Source organism: Monodelphis domestica, chromosome 2 (assembly GCF_027887165.1).
Source record: "Monodelphis domestica isolate mMonDom1 chromosome 2, mMonDom1.pri, whole genome shotgun sequence".
Taxonomy (NCBI): Eukaryota; Metazoa; Chordata; class Mammalia; order Didelphimorphia; family Didelphidae; genus Monodelphis; species Monodelphis domestica.
In genome coordinates this window covers 136,636,136-136,653,138 of record NC_077228.1, presented here as the reverse complement: position 1 = coordinate 136,653,138, position 17,003 = coordinate 136,636,136, and the positions used below count along the sequence as shown (strand labels likewise).

Here is a 17,003-nt window from a genome sequence, read left to right as displayed (position 1 = left end):
CCATCAATGCAGTTCTCTTTCTATATCCTATTCTCTGTGTGTGCATGCATACACCTCCATATATATTTATAAATGTTTATGCACATATATATATATATATATATATATATATAGAGAGAGAGAGAGAGAGAGAGAGAGAGTAGATTTAGTTAATCAATATATAGAATTCCTGGGTGAGGAAACTTCCTCTGCCAATGTAGATCAGTACCTTCACTGCAAATAGTCTTAGAGAGTAGCCTAGAATACTTAGAGGTTAAGTGATTTGCCCCAGAGTCACATAGCCTCTGTGAGTTCCAGGCTTCCTGGCTTTAAGGAAATATAGCAATATTTTCATCCACTCCTCCATCTTGGCTTATTCCCTGCCCAGCTCACTTTCCTTTTTCCTATCACATTTAAGTCCTAGAGGGCACTTTAACCTCTGAGGAAGAAAGGTGGAATAATAAACATAAAGTGTTTAAAAGTTTGATGACTGTCTCGGCACTTGATAGACAGATTTTGCATCCTCAACTTCAATTTTATTCAATTCAACAAAACATTTATTTAATACTTACAATAGGGTAAGCACTGTGACAGGTGCTTGAGATGCCAAGATATAGAAAACTCAGAACAGGACTTAAGGATCTTACCAACTAGTTGAGGTTGTAATTCAGCCTCCATCAGGATAAGAAATGTATACAAAAGAACAGATATACAAAGGAGAGTGAGATAAGTAAAAAGAAGTATGAGCAAAAGTTGAAGAAACTTGAGGAGGGAGAAGTCACTTTTAGTGACTGTCCAGAGGGCAAGGAAATTAATGGAATGAATCTTACTTGAGTTGAACTTCAAGAGAGGAATTTAAACAGAGATAGGAAAGAGGAAGCCCCTTCTAGATAGGGGAGAGAGTATAAACCATTACTTCTTGAATGTTTCAAGTAGAAGAAACTGTTTTTATGTAAAAATAAAACCAAACAACATTAAAAACCTAGTGGTTATACCATTAAGAAAATATATGATAGTAAAGAACTTATAAACTCAGTGGTGCTTTTAAATGAAATGCTATTTTATTTTAGAACCTGCAAATATTTGAAAAACAGCCATGCATACATGTGAGTGTGAGTCATAGTGTTTATTTAGGCTAGAGAAGGCATTCTTGCTTCTTTATTACTCCAAGATACTGATTAGCAGCTTTCAGTGACTGAAAATCTGGTTGAAGTAGAGAACATTTCAATTCTGGATCTGGCCCTATCTTATATTTAACCCTTTATAGGATAGATTCCTGACAAAAATAAAAGGTTATATTTCTTCTTAAAATCATTTAAATCTGTCTCGATATGTTTAAATAGGATATGAACTTTGTTCTCCATCAATCATCAATCATTTGTTAATTATTAAGTATGTGTCAGGTACACTATGCTAATTGAAAAAGGCCCATAGAAAGTAAAAAGAGTGATTGCCTTCAAGGAGTTTAATGGAGATTGTGAATCTCCAATACATGTAAATAGCTAGGTAGACACATAGAAAGTAGATTGGGGGAAGGATGTTACTCTCAAAGACACTAGCAACTAGGAAGATCACCTTCCTGGAGACATCTGAGCTGAGAAGGAGATTGAAATCTGCTTAGGTTTTCTTTTTTTTTAGTTGCATATAAGGTGAAACCCTCAGCAGAATGAGAGGTGACTTGAAAGCCTTGAGGAGAGAAAGGGTTGGGAGTAGCTGCTGAATAAAATGGGCTCAGTTATCAATTAGGAGGAGCAGAACAATTGCTTTATAGCACTGGGATCCAACTGAGATTAAATTACATCAATTTGTAGTGGACCCAGTTCTCATGATTCCATAATTTCCTCCAATTCCTTTGGGCAGTACATGAACCATATTGAAGAAAGTAAATGATGGGAGTAATCCAGGATTAGGATTTGACAAAATATAACAAGGGATGCAATTGCTAAAGATACATAGCCAATTGCCAGAATCTAGTACAATGCAACTAGATAAATCTTCTCCTCCTCTTCCTTCCTTCCTTTTTCTTTCTTGCTTTCTTCCTCTCTCCCTTTCTTTCCTCTTTCCTTTTTTTTCCACCAGGTTGAGGAACTCCTGGTATAGAAACTGCTATCACCTATGAAGATCATCAATAATGGAAAGAACACTGATTCTAGAATCAAAAGACTTGGTTTCTAATTCCACTTATGAAGCTTATTTGATATGTTGGGCAAGTTTCTCTCTTTTTTTTAATTAAAAATTATTGTTATGCAAAACACTTTCATATCAGTCATTGTTGTAAGAGTACATTCATATATAATTAAAACCCTGAAATAAAACCAGAAATACACTAATGTGAATGATATCTTCAACAGTTCTTTGGAGGTGGATAGCATTCCCCATCATAAGTCTTTCAGGATTGTCCCATATCATTGCATTGCTGAGAGTAGTCAAGTTTTCAGAGATAATCATCACCCAATATTGCTGTCATTGTGTACAATGTTCTCCCAGGTCTGTTTATTTCACTTTGCATCAGTTCCTGCAGATCTTTCCAGCTTTTTCTAAAATCATCTTGCTTTTTATTTCTTATAGCCCAATAGTATTCCATTACCATTATACACCACAATTTGTTTAGTCATTCCCCAATTGATGGACATCCCCTTCATTTCCAATTCTTTGCCACCACAAAAAGAGTAGCTATAATAAATAAATAAATAAAAGAGTAGCTCTATTACCATTTTAAAATTATCTCTTTGGGATTTGGACCTCCAACCTTGTAGTGGCATTATAGGATCAAAGGGTATGTATAGTTTTATAGCTTTTGGGGTATAGTTTCAAATTGCCCTCCAGAATGGTTGGATCAGTTCACAATTCCACCAATAATACATTAGTGTTCCAATTTGGGCAAGCCTCTAAAACTCCACAGGGGCCCGTTTCCTCATTTTTTTTTAATAAAGGAGTTAAACTGAATGGCCTCTGGGTTCCCTTCCTATTCTAGATCTATGAGATTGCTGGATAGAGCTTTGGACCTAGGAGTCAGGAAGACCTGAGTTCAAACTCAGACTCAAATCCAGACTGCAACACTAGTTGAGTGACCCTGAGCTAGTCACTTATCGTATCTGTCCATTTCCTCATCAAAAATGAGAATAATCAAAAGACCTATTATTACACCTACATCCTAGAATATTGTGAGGGGTAACAGATAATATTTGTAAAATAGTTATCTAAATACTAGGTAGTATTATTTCTAATTTAACATTCTTAGAAGTTATCTAGGTTTACTAACATTGGTAATAAACAGATAGAGTATTGGGGCCTGGAGTCAGGAAGACCTGAGTTCAAATTTGACCTCAGACACTTACTAGCTGTAAGTAGGCAAGTCATTTAACTTCTGTTTTTTTTTCAGTTTCCCCAAATGTAAAATGGGGATAATAATAGCACTTGCCTCAGAGTTGTTGTGAGGATTAAATGAGTTAATATTTCCAAAGTGCCTCTATAATTTCTTCTCCCTCCCCCACTTAAATGATTTATCCATAATCACAGTCTGTGGGACTAAAGGAAAAGATTGAATTCAGGTCTTTTTGACTCCAAGGCTTTGGAAAACTGTAGTCCATCAGATCATTAGGACCAAGCATTGTTTTTCTCTCATTTTTCCTCCTACTGAAAAAGAAAAACTAAGCCATTGTTACAAATATGCATATTCAAGCAAAATAAATCTTCTCATTGGTCATGTCCAAAAATGTCAGGTTTCTTTGTACCATTATTTCTCTGTCAGCAGGTGGGTAACAAGTGGTTCTAGGATCAATTGCAATTTGAGTCATAAAGGCAATATAGTCATCCCGGCAGGCAGAGTACAATACATGGGGGGCTTTGGCTTCAACTGAGATCCCTCTCACTCTGATATTATAGTTGCATCAATGTCTCTGCCTTGGCTTCCATCTTCCCCCATACTTTCACTTTATTTGGCAATAATTTTTCCAGGGATTTACAGGATGCCAAAAGAACAGATGGGAGATGCCCCTCCCCATGCCTGATCCAGGCCTCAGCTCCAGGTGCCTGCCTTTTCCCTACCCTTCCGCTCCCCCCACCCCCTGAAAATTTCGTCTAGGATTGAGGATAAAGTGAGTTTATTTCCTGTTCCCCGAACCATGTGTGAGTTTCCTGGCTAAGGGCAACCTTTGTCCTGGCACACTTCCTCTGTGACCTTGACCAAGTCATTTCCCATCTGGGACCCGCTTCAGTTTCCTCATCTGTAAAACGAGCTGTTTGGACTAGATGATTTCTCTAAGGTTCTTTGTAGCTCGGACATGCCTAGTGAGGAGCAAAGCCCTCAGCTGTTGAGTTTGAGGAAGGGAGGTGGCAGCAGGAGGAATAAAAGCTGGACCTTCAATTCAGGGACGCAGGTGGATGCATGAGTTGAACTTCCGAGCCGGGCTAGAGGCGAGTCTGCTAAATGCTTGCGGAGTCCAAATTGGGCGTCTGCGCATGTGCACTGGAAGCGCTTGAGTTTCACTTTGCAACTTTTCAGTGGTCCGACAGTCTCAGGGCCGGACCAGGTGAGGCTCTACAACCTCTCTGGGCTGGGGCCGAATCCAGAGCCACTGCTACAGGTAAAGGGAAACAGGGACCGGGAGGCACCGCCGCCACCGTCGTCCCCGCGGCTGCCTGCCTGCTCCGGGGTGCGATGGACTGAGCTGAACAGGCAAGGGGGCACTGTCCCCCAGCTCTGCCACGTCTAGTGTCCTGTTCCGGGGCGGGCGTGGTATGTCCAGGCCTTCTGCTGTGGTCCTGCCGGTGTGTTTGTGTTGGGGGGATCCATAGTCCCCAGCCACTAAAGAAGGGGACAAAGGAGGCGCCTCCCTAGAGGAAGTGTGATTCCAAACTCGGGGCAGGGCAGATCAACTCCCTTCTCTTCCCTTCCTCTGGCTTCCTTATACCCCGACAGGTATTCTCTTCCCTAAACCTCGCGGCCTCATTTCTTTTGCCCTTAATCCCTCCTCTTCCCCTTTTCCCCTCACTATCCTTCCCACCTCCATGATTGTACCCCTTTCCCTCCCAGTTCCCTGTGGGTTGGCGTCTGAAATCACCCCTGGCCTATCTTGGAGCTGCTGCAATTGGGCATTTCCTACTTCTAGCCCTCCCTTTTAAGGTTAACTGTCATCTATCTATCTATTCCATATCTTTTAGTTACCTATTTATTTACGTGATTTCTCTCTTTTTCCCCCGACCCTCTTAACAGGGACTGTTGGTGTTTTTTCTTTTTATCTCTAGCATTTAGTACTGTGTCTGGCACAGGGTAAGGGCTTAATTTAATAAATGTTGTCTGATTCTGCTTACTGAGAGACCTGAGCTCCCCAGTGGTGCTCGGCCTCTAGACTTAAACAGAAAATATCCCCCCAAAGCCTTTTGACTGCTTAAAATTGCATGAAGACTTTTGGGAGATTAGAAGGGCCATAGGAAGGGAGAAAGAAGTTACCCGAATTTGAACCACCTGTTACCTGTTTGGCTGCTTGAGTAGCCAAAACTTTTAGGACCTAAAAGCTGGAGGTATGGGGGAGGGGAGGAATGGGGCTAAGAAAGCTTTTGTGGAGAAACAAAATCTACCAAGGTTTCTGAACTTGATAAGCTGAAGTTATCAGAGAGCTTAAGGTGACTTTGGTGATTTCAGTCTTAAGGAGGTGCCTCCCTCCAAGGACAAGGTAGTAATGATGCCTACTACAGACTTTCTGCTTCAAGTCTCAAGTAGGAATTAAGTAGTGGATGGAGGTTGGGGAGGTTCTGATTCAGGCCTCAGACTGCTGAGAGATTCTCCAAAGTGGATATCTATCTTTCCTTGGGGTGACCAGAAATTTGTTGGTAAGCATCAGTGAGATAATGAAGGATTCCAAAAGTACAGCCAAAGGAAATGATTCTTGTTCAGAAAGCATCTCATGAAAATGGCTTTCCCAGCACAGGAAATTCATTGGGTCTTTTGGCTGGAGTAACCCCACTTCTGAAGAAATTTTTCTATGGGTGGGTATTGGCAAGAACAGAAATTATGTCTTCTTTTCTCTTGGAAGTACCATTGTACACCCCAACAAGTTTGGTTTGGGGATCAGGTTTCTTATGCAAGAGAATGGAATTAAACACTAGCATGAATTGATCCTAAGGACCTTGTTTTAGTGTTTCTCCAGCTTAAAGGAATTAGTGTTTTTTTTTTAAATTTCCCTCTCTTCCCTTACTAGTTGCCCATAAATTAGAAAATCTCATCAGGTGACCCAGCTCCTTTTTGCATACAATTCAATTGATGGTTGTTTAAGTAGGTGATTTCAGAAATTAACCTTCTACTCCTCCAGGGATCTTTCTTGGAGAAGTTTTTGTAAAGAAACAAACAAACAAATCCAGGGAGGTTTCCTTAAGTGATGAAGCCTGGGATCCCCTGTCCCAAGATGTCTAGGAAGATGGCACCTAAGCACCCCAGAAGACTGAGCTATTTGGAGTTAATTGTTCTCTTAAACCATCATCTTTAAATTTGGTGGGGATGCAGGGGAAAAATACCTTTGTGTTTCTATGATACCTCTCTTCTGAACTATATCTCCCTATTTAGCTTCTCTGGGAGGGAATATAACAAGGGTTACTGGTTCTATTTTAGTTGAGGAAATTTCGAGTCAGAAGAAATGATGACTTACCAGGGTCAAGCAGTGAGTCTGGCAGAGCTGAAAAAGAAATTCAGGTCTCTTGATTCCCAATACAGCACCCTTTTCTTCAATCCATACTGTATACCACCTTCTAATGGACCCATGCAGACCCCAGAAGGATCTGAAATGTGCAATTAGCACTCTGGTAAAGTTGATGTCAGCAACTGGATTTGACTGGAATCCAGGTTTTTAGATTCAGATTTTAGGAAGATGGTAATACTTGGGGAAAACATTGAATTGAGCCAGCAGGGATATAGCACCAATTGGTGGGTCAAGCTGTGATGTGGGTCAAGCTACTTAAATTCTGTTCCTCGGAGATTGTTCATGCGAGAATATTGTGGAGATCAGATGGAAACCTATGAAAAACATTGCCCTAACTATTTAAAAAAAGGCTATTTCTAGGTACAATAGAATGAAGTTATTATAGATTTAGAACCAAAAGGAACCTTAGAGGTTATTTAGTCCAATGCCCTCATTAAAACAAACAAACAAACAAACAAAAAAACCTGTACCTTCTTAGAATCAATATATTCTAAGTGTCCATTCTAAGGTAGAAGTGTGGTAAGGGGTAGGCAGTTGGGATTAAGTGACTTGCCCAGGATCACACAGCAAGGAAGTGGCTGAGGCTAAATTTTAACCTAGGTCCTCTTGACTGTTGGCCTGGAACTTATTCTACTGTGCTACCTAGTTTTCCTTCAACGTCCTCATTTTACAGATGAGAAAACAGGCTCCTAGAGATTAAGTGACTTGTCTAAAGTAACACAAATAGTAATGGCCAAGCTGGGATTCAAACCCTAAATCCCATTGGTTTGAGGTTTTCAACACTCAATCAATAAGTATTAAGTGCCTGGGATATACCATATAAGGTGCTAAGGATATGAAAGAAGGAAGGAATGGGTATTAATTGTACCAGCTAAGTGTTAAGGGATAACTAAAAGTTAAGTGCTGAGGCTACAAAGCAGAAGATTGAGTAGAACACTGAAATTGGAGAAGATTGAATCCCTGCCCTCAAGGAATTTACACTCTACTAATGGGGAGACCACAAAGGTAGAGAAGTGATTATGGAAGGGAGTTTTGGTCTGGAGATTTGAAAGGAGAATGAGTGGAACCACTGGGCCATGGTATGATTAACTTTTTCCAGTAGAAATATTAGCAATGAGTTGATCATTATTTCTAGTACAAGAGGGAAAAAAGTGGTCTGGGGCAGGTTGCTAGTGCTTGAAAATGGTACAGCAGCAAGATATTCAAGCAGGCCTTGCTTTCCTGGTGGCATGCCCTGGGGCTGGATGCATATAATGGATTAAGTGAATTTGAAGCTGCAGTCAGGAACTCATCTTCCTGAGTTCAAATCTGGCCTCAGATACTTACTAGTTATGCCACTAGTTATTTAATCCTGTTTGCCTTACTTAACTTCCTCATCTGTAAAATGAACTGGAGAAGGAAATAGAAAACTAGCATCTTTGCCAAGAAAACTCCAAATGGAGTCATGAAGAGATATGACTGAAAATGACTGAACAACAACAACTACATCTCCATCTCCTATCAGGTCAGTTGAAGCTCTGGGATAGAGTTCTCTGCAAACACAAGAATGGTACTAATCTCTGCTTTGACCAGGAAGATAGCTTATACGTAAAAAGTTACAGAAATGTACCCAAGGTTCTGGGTTTCCCAAGAACTAGGACTCATATGGACTGAGTTTTATCTTCAGGGCTTTACCCTAACTTATCCTAACCTTAACCTGTGCTGCTCCCCTCGCAGAGTATTTGTAAGGTTTAGATAAGATAAAATGCAAAAAGTGTTTTAGAAACTAAACACTACACAAATATTAGTTATTGTTGTTATGGCAGGCCAGCAAGTCAGTGAAAGCTGTCCATTGAGAACCAGTGTGCCCTGTGCCAAGTTTGTCAGAACCAGGAATGCCATTATTTAGACAGGCTACCAAACTTGGAAGTTGTAGGATAAAACTAAAGAGTTGACACTTTGATGAGCTTTGATATATGGTACATTTTGCTGCAAAGTCTTGAAATGATATCCAGGCTATAAAACCAATCAAAGGTAAACCTTGTTGTTTTTTATTTTAACTTTATTTTAACTTAATTCTCTCCCTCTTCTACCTATTGAGAAGGCAAGAAACACAATACCCCACATATATATATATATGAAATCATGTAAAACATACTTTTGTGTGCCCCCCCCCCCCAAAGAAAAAGGCAAGAAAAATATAGGGGAAAAAAAACATGCTTCATTTTGTACTCGAGTCCACTGGTCCTCTGTCTGCAGATAGCTAGCATTTTGTATCTTGAGTCTTCAAACGAAACTTAGAGGCTTTACTGATTGCATATAAAGTCAGCCTCATCTCTCTCTTTTTTTTAAATTTAGAATATTTTTCCATTATTCATGTTTCCCCTCCCCCCTCTTCCCTCTTCCCTCCCAGAGCTGACAAGCAGTTCCACTGGGTTATACATGTATCATTGTTCAAAACCTATTTCTATGTTATTCACATTTGCAGTAGAGTAAACTTTTAATATCAAAATCCTAATCATATCCCTACTGAACTAAAAGTTCCCATAGTTCTTTCTCTTAAGTTCCTCTGGATTGTCCTGGGTCATTGCTTTGCTGCTAGTAGAAAAGTCCATTACATTCGATTGTGCCATAATATATCATTCTGTGTACAATGTTCTCTTGGTTCTGCTTTAATTCCTGGATGTCTTTCCAGTTGACATAGAAATCCTCCTGTTCATTATTCCTTTTAGCACAATAATATTCCATCACCGTCAGATACCACAAATTGTTCAGCCATTTCCTCAATTGATGGGACACCCTCTCATCTTCCAATTTTTTGCCACCACAAAGAGCGTGGCTATAAATATTTTTGTACAAGTCTTTTTCCTTATCTCTTTGGAATACAAACCCAACAGTGGTATGGCTGGGTCAAAGGATAGCCCTTTGGGCATAAATCCAAATTGTCCTCCAGAATGGTTGGACCAATTCACAACTCCACCAGTAGCGTATTAGTATCCCAATTGTGCCTCATCCCCTCCAACATTTATCACTTTCCTTTGCTGTCACATTGGCCAGTCTGCTAGGTGTAAGTTGGTACCTCAGAGTTGTTTTAATTTGCATTTCTCTAATCAGGAGGGATTTAAAACACTTTTTCATGTGCGTATTGATAGTTTTGATTTCATCATGTGAAAACTGCCTATTCATGTCCCTTGACCATTTGTCAATTGGGGAATGGCTTGGTTTTTTGTAAATTGACTTAGTTCCTTGTATATTTGGGAAATTAAAGCTTTGTCAGAGAGTTTTCTTATAAAAATGCCAGATTGTTGCTTTCCTTCTAATTTTGGTTGCATTGGTTTTGTTTGAACAGAACCTTTTTAATTTTATAGAATCAAAATCAATCATTTTATATTTTGTAATGTTCTCTTGCTTGGTCTTAAATGCCTTCCTTTCCCACAGATCTGACAGATATACTATTCTATGTTAATCTATTCATTTATGATTTCACTTTTTATATTTAAGTCATTTACCCATTTTGAATTTATCTTGTACAAGGGTGTAAGATGTTGATCTAAACCTAATCTCTCCCATACTGTTTTCTAATTTTCCCAGCAGTTTTTGTTAAATAGAGTTCTTGTCCTAAAAGCAGGGATCTTTGGGTTTATCAAACATACTAGCTTGCTGAGGTCATTTACCCTTAGTCTATTCCATTGATCCACATTTCTGTCTCTTAGCCAGTACCATATTGTTTTGATGACCACTGCTTTAGAGTACAGTTTAAGATCTGGTACTGTTAGGCCCCCATCCACATTTTTTCCCCATCATTTTCCTTGATATTCTTGATCTCTTGTTCTTCCAGATGAACTCTGTTATAATTTTTTTTCTAATTCTATAAAAAGTATTTTGGTAGTTTGATAGGTATGGCACTGAATAAGTAGATTAATTTGGGTAGGACTGTCATTTTTATTATGTTAGCTCATTCAATCCATAAGCAATTAATGTTTTTCCAGTTATTTAGATCTAGTTATAATTGTGGGAAAAGTGTTTTGTAGTTGTGTTCATATAATTCCTGTGTTTGTCTTGGTAGATAGATGCTTAAATATGTTATATTGTCTAGACTAAGTTAAAATGGAGTTTTTCTTTCTAACTCTTGCCGCTGAATTGTGTTGGAAATATACAGAAATGCTGATGATTTATGTGGGTTTATTTTGTTTCTTGCAACTCTGCTAAAATTGTTAATTATTTCCACTAGCCTTTTAGTTGATTTTCTAGGATTCTTTGAGTATATCATTGTATCATCTGCAAAGAGTGATAGCTTGGTCTCCTCATTGCCTACTTTAATCCCTTCAATTTCTCTTTTCTTCTCTTACTGCTACTGCTAGCGTTTCTAGTACAATATTGAATAAAAGAAGTGATAATGGGCATCTTTGCTTCATTCCTGATCTCATTGGGAAGGTTTCTAACTTGTCCCCATTGCAGATGATACTTGCTGATGGTTTTAGATTATATACTGTTTATTATTTTTAGGAAAGGCCCTTCTATTCCTATACTTTCTAGTGTTTTCAATAGGAATGGGTGGTGTATTTTGTCAAAGGCCTTTTCTGCATCTATTGAGATAACCATGTGATCTCTCTTGGTTTTGTTGTGGGGAGCTTGAGGTGAATCCCCTGGATTTGGGAAAGGTACCCTTTGCAAGAATGCAAGACTCCATAACTAAACTTAGAAATAAAAAGGAAAATTTATTAATTTAGAACTCATGTTGAATTTGGCTGGGAGGACAGCATGGATGGAAAGCTTACTCCTAGAGGTCATCAATTCTGGGGACTTTATACTCTTTATATCAGTGAAGACCTAACTCTTAAGAGTGTTATGCAGGGGGGGAGGGGAAGTTTGCCTGAAGACATAGGGGGTGACCTTCATAGTTTAGGGGACAGATAGCTGTCTTGGATACAGCCCAATGGTATCAAGGCATCACTTGAAGGTGTATCTCGGTGTGTCTTATCTCAAATCTAAATGATAATCCAAGGAGTGTAATCCTCTCAGGGTCTTATGGAATTATCAGATGTTTGGGGTTATTAGTCATAAGGATGTAAAGGAGCAAAGGAATTTTCCTGCTTACAGTTTGCCTGAAATAATTCTATAATTTTGGGGTACAATGTCCCATCTAGTTTGATTATTGATATGGTTGATTATGTGGATGGTTTACCTCATATTAAACCATCCTTGCATTTCTGGTATAAATCCCACCTGAGCATAGTGGATAATACTCATGATAACTTGCTAGAGTCTTTTTGCTAGTATTTTATTTAAGATTTTTGCATCCACATTCATTAAGGAGATTGGTCTGTCATTTTCTTTGTTTTTGGTCTGTCTGGCTTTGGAATCAGTACCATATTTGGTTTATCTAAAGAATTTGGTAAAAACCCTTCTTTGCTTATTTTGTCAAATAATTTGTATAGTTATTGGGATTAGTTGTTCTTTAAATGTTTGATAGAATTCACAGTCTCATTGCTTTATCCCAAAGCTAAAGAATCATATTGTCCCTTAGTTGTCCACATTATCCTCTATAGACTTTATCTGGGAGAAGCTTTTAGTGCCAGAGAAAATGACTCAAGAAATATACTTGTGGCTGGTAGATGGGAGGCAAATTGAAGAAGGGGGAAGAGGGAGCTGTAGTGGGTACCCCTTATCTCATAAAACTGAGGCATGTGAGGTGACCAACCCTAGGCAGTGTTGCTTTTGCCTCAAACAACCACAAGATGCTCCAGAGAGTGGCTCCCCATTGCTTTCAGGATCAAATACAAATTTCTATTTGAAATGTAAAGCCCTTTCAAGATTGATGACACACTATTCCCTCCCATAAACTCTACTCCAGTCAAACTGTACTGTTTGATGTTCCTTGTACACAGCTTTCCACCTCCTACTTTTTCGCTTTTGTATGGGCTGTCTCCCATACCAGGAATACCCTCTCCCCACTTGCCCTTGGAACTCATAGTTCCCTTCAAGGCCCAGCTCAAGTGCTATCTCTTTTAGGAGTCTTTACCTGACTCCCCTAAGTTTCTTTTCTTTACCTTCCCCCAATCATTTTGCATTTATTTACATGTATCCTGTGATAAAATACATATGAATACATTCTATTCTCTGCCCCCCCCCCCCTAGTAAAATGGAAATCCCTGGAGGTTCCCCTCACAGTTGTCTTTGTTAATTGAAGAATTGAAAACCAGTTGAAAACTTTGCTCTTTGATGAAGGTCAACTCTCAGTCACAAGTTTCTTTTCCTCCCTTTGGTCTTCTCTTCCTGGTTTATGGTTTATTCTGCCATGCCTCTTCCTGATTCTTTATCCCCCTCTAGAGCCCAGAGAGAGAAAGGGCTTTGGGGAAACCCTGTTGACCTCAGGGACCACCTCCCTGGTGATGCTATCTCTTCCTTGGAAAGAGGGAAAGTTGCTCAAAGAAGAAAGGGAGTCTCTGGGAGAAACTCACTTGGGAGGGTGGGATGGAGTACTTGAAGAGAGAGAAAGGAACAGGGCTATTACTGTGGGACACCAAGCAAAACAAACTAGTTTTTTGTTTGTAGTTGAGTTAAGTACTGGGCTCAGGGACTGATGCTGGTGGGCTCTTAGCTAAAACCAGTCTGCCAAAGACTTAAATTCAAAGATGTTCCTGCAACTTTCAGGGAAAAGATTAGCAAAGAATCTGATTTGGCTTTTTTTTTTTTTTTTGGACATTCCTTCCTGTTCTTCTTAGAGCAATCCATGAAGGCCGAATGACCTCCAAGACTCTGGTTTTTCAAGACCTGCAGGAAATGAGTTGTCACCCTGGCTGAGTCCAGTTTTCAGCAGTGTAGGAGGCTCTGGTGTGGTGAGCCAACGCCAGGGAATGAGCATCTCTCCTGCTCCCTTGGCAGACCTCCGAGAAGGCACTGGCTGAAGGCATTCTCACTGGCTCTACATCACTTCCTGATTCCAGTCACCCAGTAAGTGAAGGGATGAAGGGGAGGAATGGGTATTAATCTTGCAGTGTTGGAAGTCCTTGAGGGAATTCAGTTTGGGACCTACCATTGCAGGAGGTTGTGAAAGGAGATGGAGACTCAATGTCCACTAAACCATCCATCCACATGTATAGTTCCAGGACCACAACCATTTTCCTTGCTAAGCTGCTTATACAAGAGAGAAAAGAACTAATTTAAGTTGAGGGTGTGTCTAGAAAATATGCTGATGTTCTTTCTGTTTGTGTGAGCTTTTCCTGACTATTCTGTTAAGCTCATTCATTAAATCATTCAGTAAGTGTGTGAGCACCTAGGTTTGAGGCAAAGCCTTGGGCTAAGTACTTAAACTGATAAGTGTGATTTCTTCCTTGTTCTGTCTGTGCTTCAAGAAAACTGGTGATATAGAGTTAGAAGCTATATTACTTACTGCTCCTTGGGCAGGTCAGTTTCTATCTCTAAGCCTTAATTTCCTTATCTGTAAAATGAGGATCATGATACTTGCAAGTACCTAAAAGAGATTAGAATAAGGACTGGACCTGTGATTTCATTGGCATAGGGAATTCTCTCATGAGGAAATTCTGTCAGTGCAAATTGGCATTTTCTTTGAGCCTTCAAATACTGAGAGGTTAAGTAAATTGTCCTGGGTTCTTACCAGTCAATACATGTCAGAGATGGGATTTGAACCCAGATCTTCTTGGCTTGGAGACCGACTTTCTCCCCACTATGCCATGCTACTTCTTGATATGTAAATAATCACAACAGTAATAAGTACTTTAGTGTTTGCAGAGGACTTCATGCACATTACCTCAATTGGTCTCATATTTACCTTATGCTTCCCTGCAAACATGTATATATTTATACTTATATTAAGTAAACCTTAAGGCACTCCATCAGTTTTAGCTCCTCTTATGACCTTTGTTCCCGGAACAATTGGATAAGTTCTCAGTTTGGATGGTCCAGATTTATGGAATTAAAGTTTAAACAGGTATTTGAGGACAGGGACAAAAGGAGAGAGGAGGTGTCTTAAGAACAATATAGGAAGAATAATTCTGGTACCACAGGTGTAGCTACAATTTTTACACCTGTATAAAGAGCATGATTGTACCTCAGATTTGTAAACCTTAATGCAAACCATCATTATATAGTGTATTCCATAAAATTTTGATCTTCAAACTCAATATTCTGGAAAATAAAAAGGTAGGCTGCCTAGTTCTTAACTTTTCTGCAGTACTGAACCCCATCTTCTTTAATTTGGAGAATCACCATATGTTGTATCTTCCTGAGTTGTTTTTTTTTTAATATTTCAAGTTCCTTCATTGGATCTGAATGTGAAATGAACTTGAGGTCCCTTCACCATCCTATTTCTTTTAGTGATTCTTCCCAGCTTATCAGTGTTATTCCTAAATTGGTGCCCAGAATTGAACAAAATTCTCCAAATGAACTCTAAACTGGGAAGAACACAGTGGGGGCATTACCTCTTTATCCTCAGATGTTATGGCTCTCTTTATGCAGACCAAGATTACATTAGATTTTTTGACTGCCATATTGCTCACTTGTTGGACTCAAAGTCCACTAAAATCCAATGCACTTTTCCAGACATCCTCACCATTTTGTCCTTGGGAAGTTCAATTTTTTTAACCCAAGTATAAGGCTTAATATTTAAATCTTCTTACATTTCATTTCAACTTAACTTTTTTATGAGATAGAGGTTGGACTAGACAATATTAAAGGTCATGTTAGAAGTTATCAAGCCCAATTCTAGCTCTGGGATTCTATGGATCTAGGATTATTTTTATCATAGGCCTTCTGAAATCTCTTGTTTCACGTTGGTAGCTACGATATCACATTGTAGACAAAATATGCCATTTTTATGGTACTCAATTTCTTTTTGATATATTTTCCCTTTTTTCTCCTTTTTTTTCTTTTGCCCTTGAAAACATTGTTTAGTTTTTGCCTTAGGGTTAAAGAGAATTCTCATATTGGTGATCTAGGGAAGTCCTTAATCTTTTTTGCATCCCAGACCCTCTTTGACAGCTAGTTGGTGCTATAGATAGAACACTGAGCCTGGAGTCAAGAAGACTTGAATTCAAACCCAACCTCAGACACTTACTAGTTGTGTAAGCCTGAGCAAGTAACTTAGACCCTGTTTGCTTCAGTTTCCTCATCTGTAAAACTGGGATTATAATAACATTCACTTCCCAGGGTAGTTATAAAAGATAAAATGAGATAATATTTGAAAGGTACTTAGCATAGTGCCCAGCACATAATAGGTGCTTAATGAATGTTTAATTGCCCCCCCCCCTTTAGCAATATGGTGAAAAAAGATTTTAAATGTATAAAATAATAGAATTACAAAAATCAATTATGCTAAAATCCAGTTATTTTTAGAAATAAGTTAATAGGCTCTAGATCCCATGGTCTGGAGTCTTTTAAGACATTAGCAGCTGCCTCTACATGTTTCCCTTTGGTCTGGACTTACCCAACTCCGTTAATTTCCATTTGACAGACTGTATTCAAGGGGACCTGTTTTATAATTGAGACCTAGAGTAAGCCTGGCTATTCCAAGCCTTCTGACAGTTTGTAAATATTAAAACAATGGGGCCATTCTTGAGAGATGCTGCCAGGCACATAAGAATTCTGAATCTCTTAACAGCTGACTTTCTGCTTAGCCACCAGTCCTTATAAAGAAACATCCATCCCGTACATTACACAGCATAAGAGATACTGGTACCAGTGGTGTGGTTTCAAGGGAGTGTCTATGCTATCATTGATCCGGCTGCTCATTGTTTCCCTTTTTCCTCTTATTTTTTTTTCCCCACCCAGCCTCCAGGAATGAAGGGAACAACAAATCTGTCGACCCTGGCCCTCTGGCACTCTGGAGTGATCAGGAGCAGAGAGAGGCTGGGGGTTGGTGATAAGCCCATTGATTCGTATTGCTACAGCACTGCCAACAGCAGCACCGTACTCCAGGGAGTGACCTTTGGTGGAGTTCCTACTGTCCTGCTCATAGACGTCAGCTGCTTTTTGGTGAGATGCTCCCATTTGGCTTTGATTTGAGGAGGAAACATTAGGAGGATCAAACTATGTAGGTCCCTGCCTTTAAGGAGTTTGTGGGGGCAGAGGAGAGAACCTGTCCTGTGTTGGAAAAGGGGAGCATGGACTGGAGCAGGGACCTCAAGAAGGCTAGTTTGGGGGTAACAGAAATGAATTGTGTCCTAGAAGGAGAAAAATATCTAAGGAAAGGGGCCATTCTGAAGACAGTTCTAAAGATAATTTATTCATAGATATAGATGCAGAGAAAGACATATAGATATTTATCACTGAAGACCACACACACACACACACACACACACACACACACACACACACGTGTATATCTACCTA

The 17,003-nt window shown here is 39.4% G+C and overlaps 1 protein-coding gene across 3 annotated transcripts in view; it reads left to right on the top strand.

Moving 5' to 3' along the window:
* The first annotated feature begins 4,430 nt into the window (after positions 1-4,430).
* Positions 4,431-17,003, top strand: part of TMEM63A (transmembrane protein 63A) — a 46,778-nt gene continuing 34,205 nt past the window's right edge. For 2 of the 3 annotated variants that reach the window (XM_007481494.3, XM_056816017.1), the window contains exons 1-3: positions 4,431-4,565; positions 13,379-13,607; positions 16,443-16,646. In XM_007481494.3, coding sequence (XP_007481556.1) covers positions 16,452-16,646 — 195 coding nt within the window. In that variant the 5' untranslated portion in view covers positions 4,431-4,565; positions 13,379-13,607; positions 16,443-16,451. Of the gene's footprint in view, positions 4,566-8,003; positions 8,179-13,378; positions 13,608-16,442; positions 16,647-17,003 lie in introns of those variants that run through there. The other variant, XM_056816016.1, reaches the window with a different exon arrangement.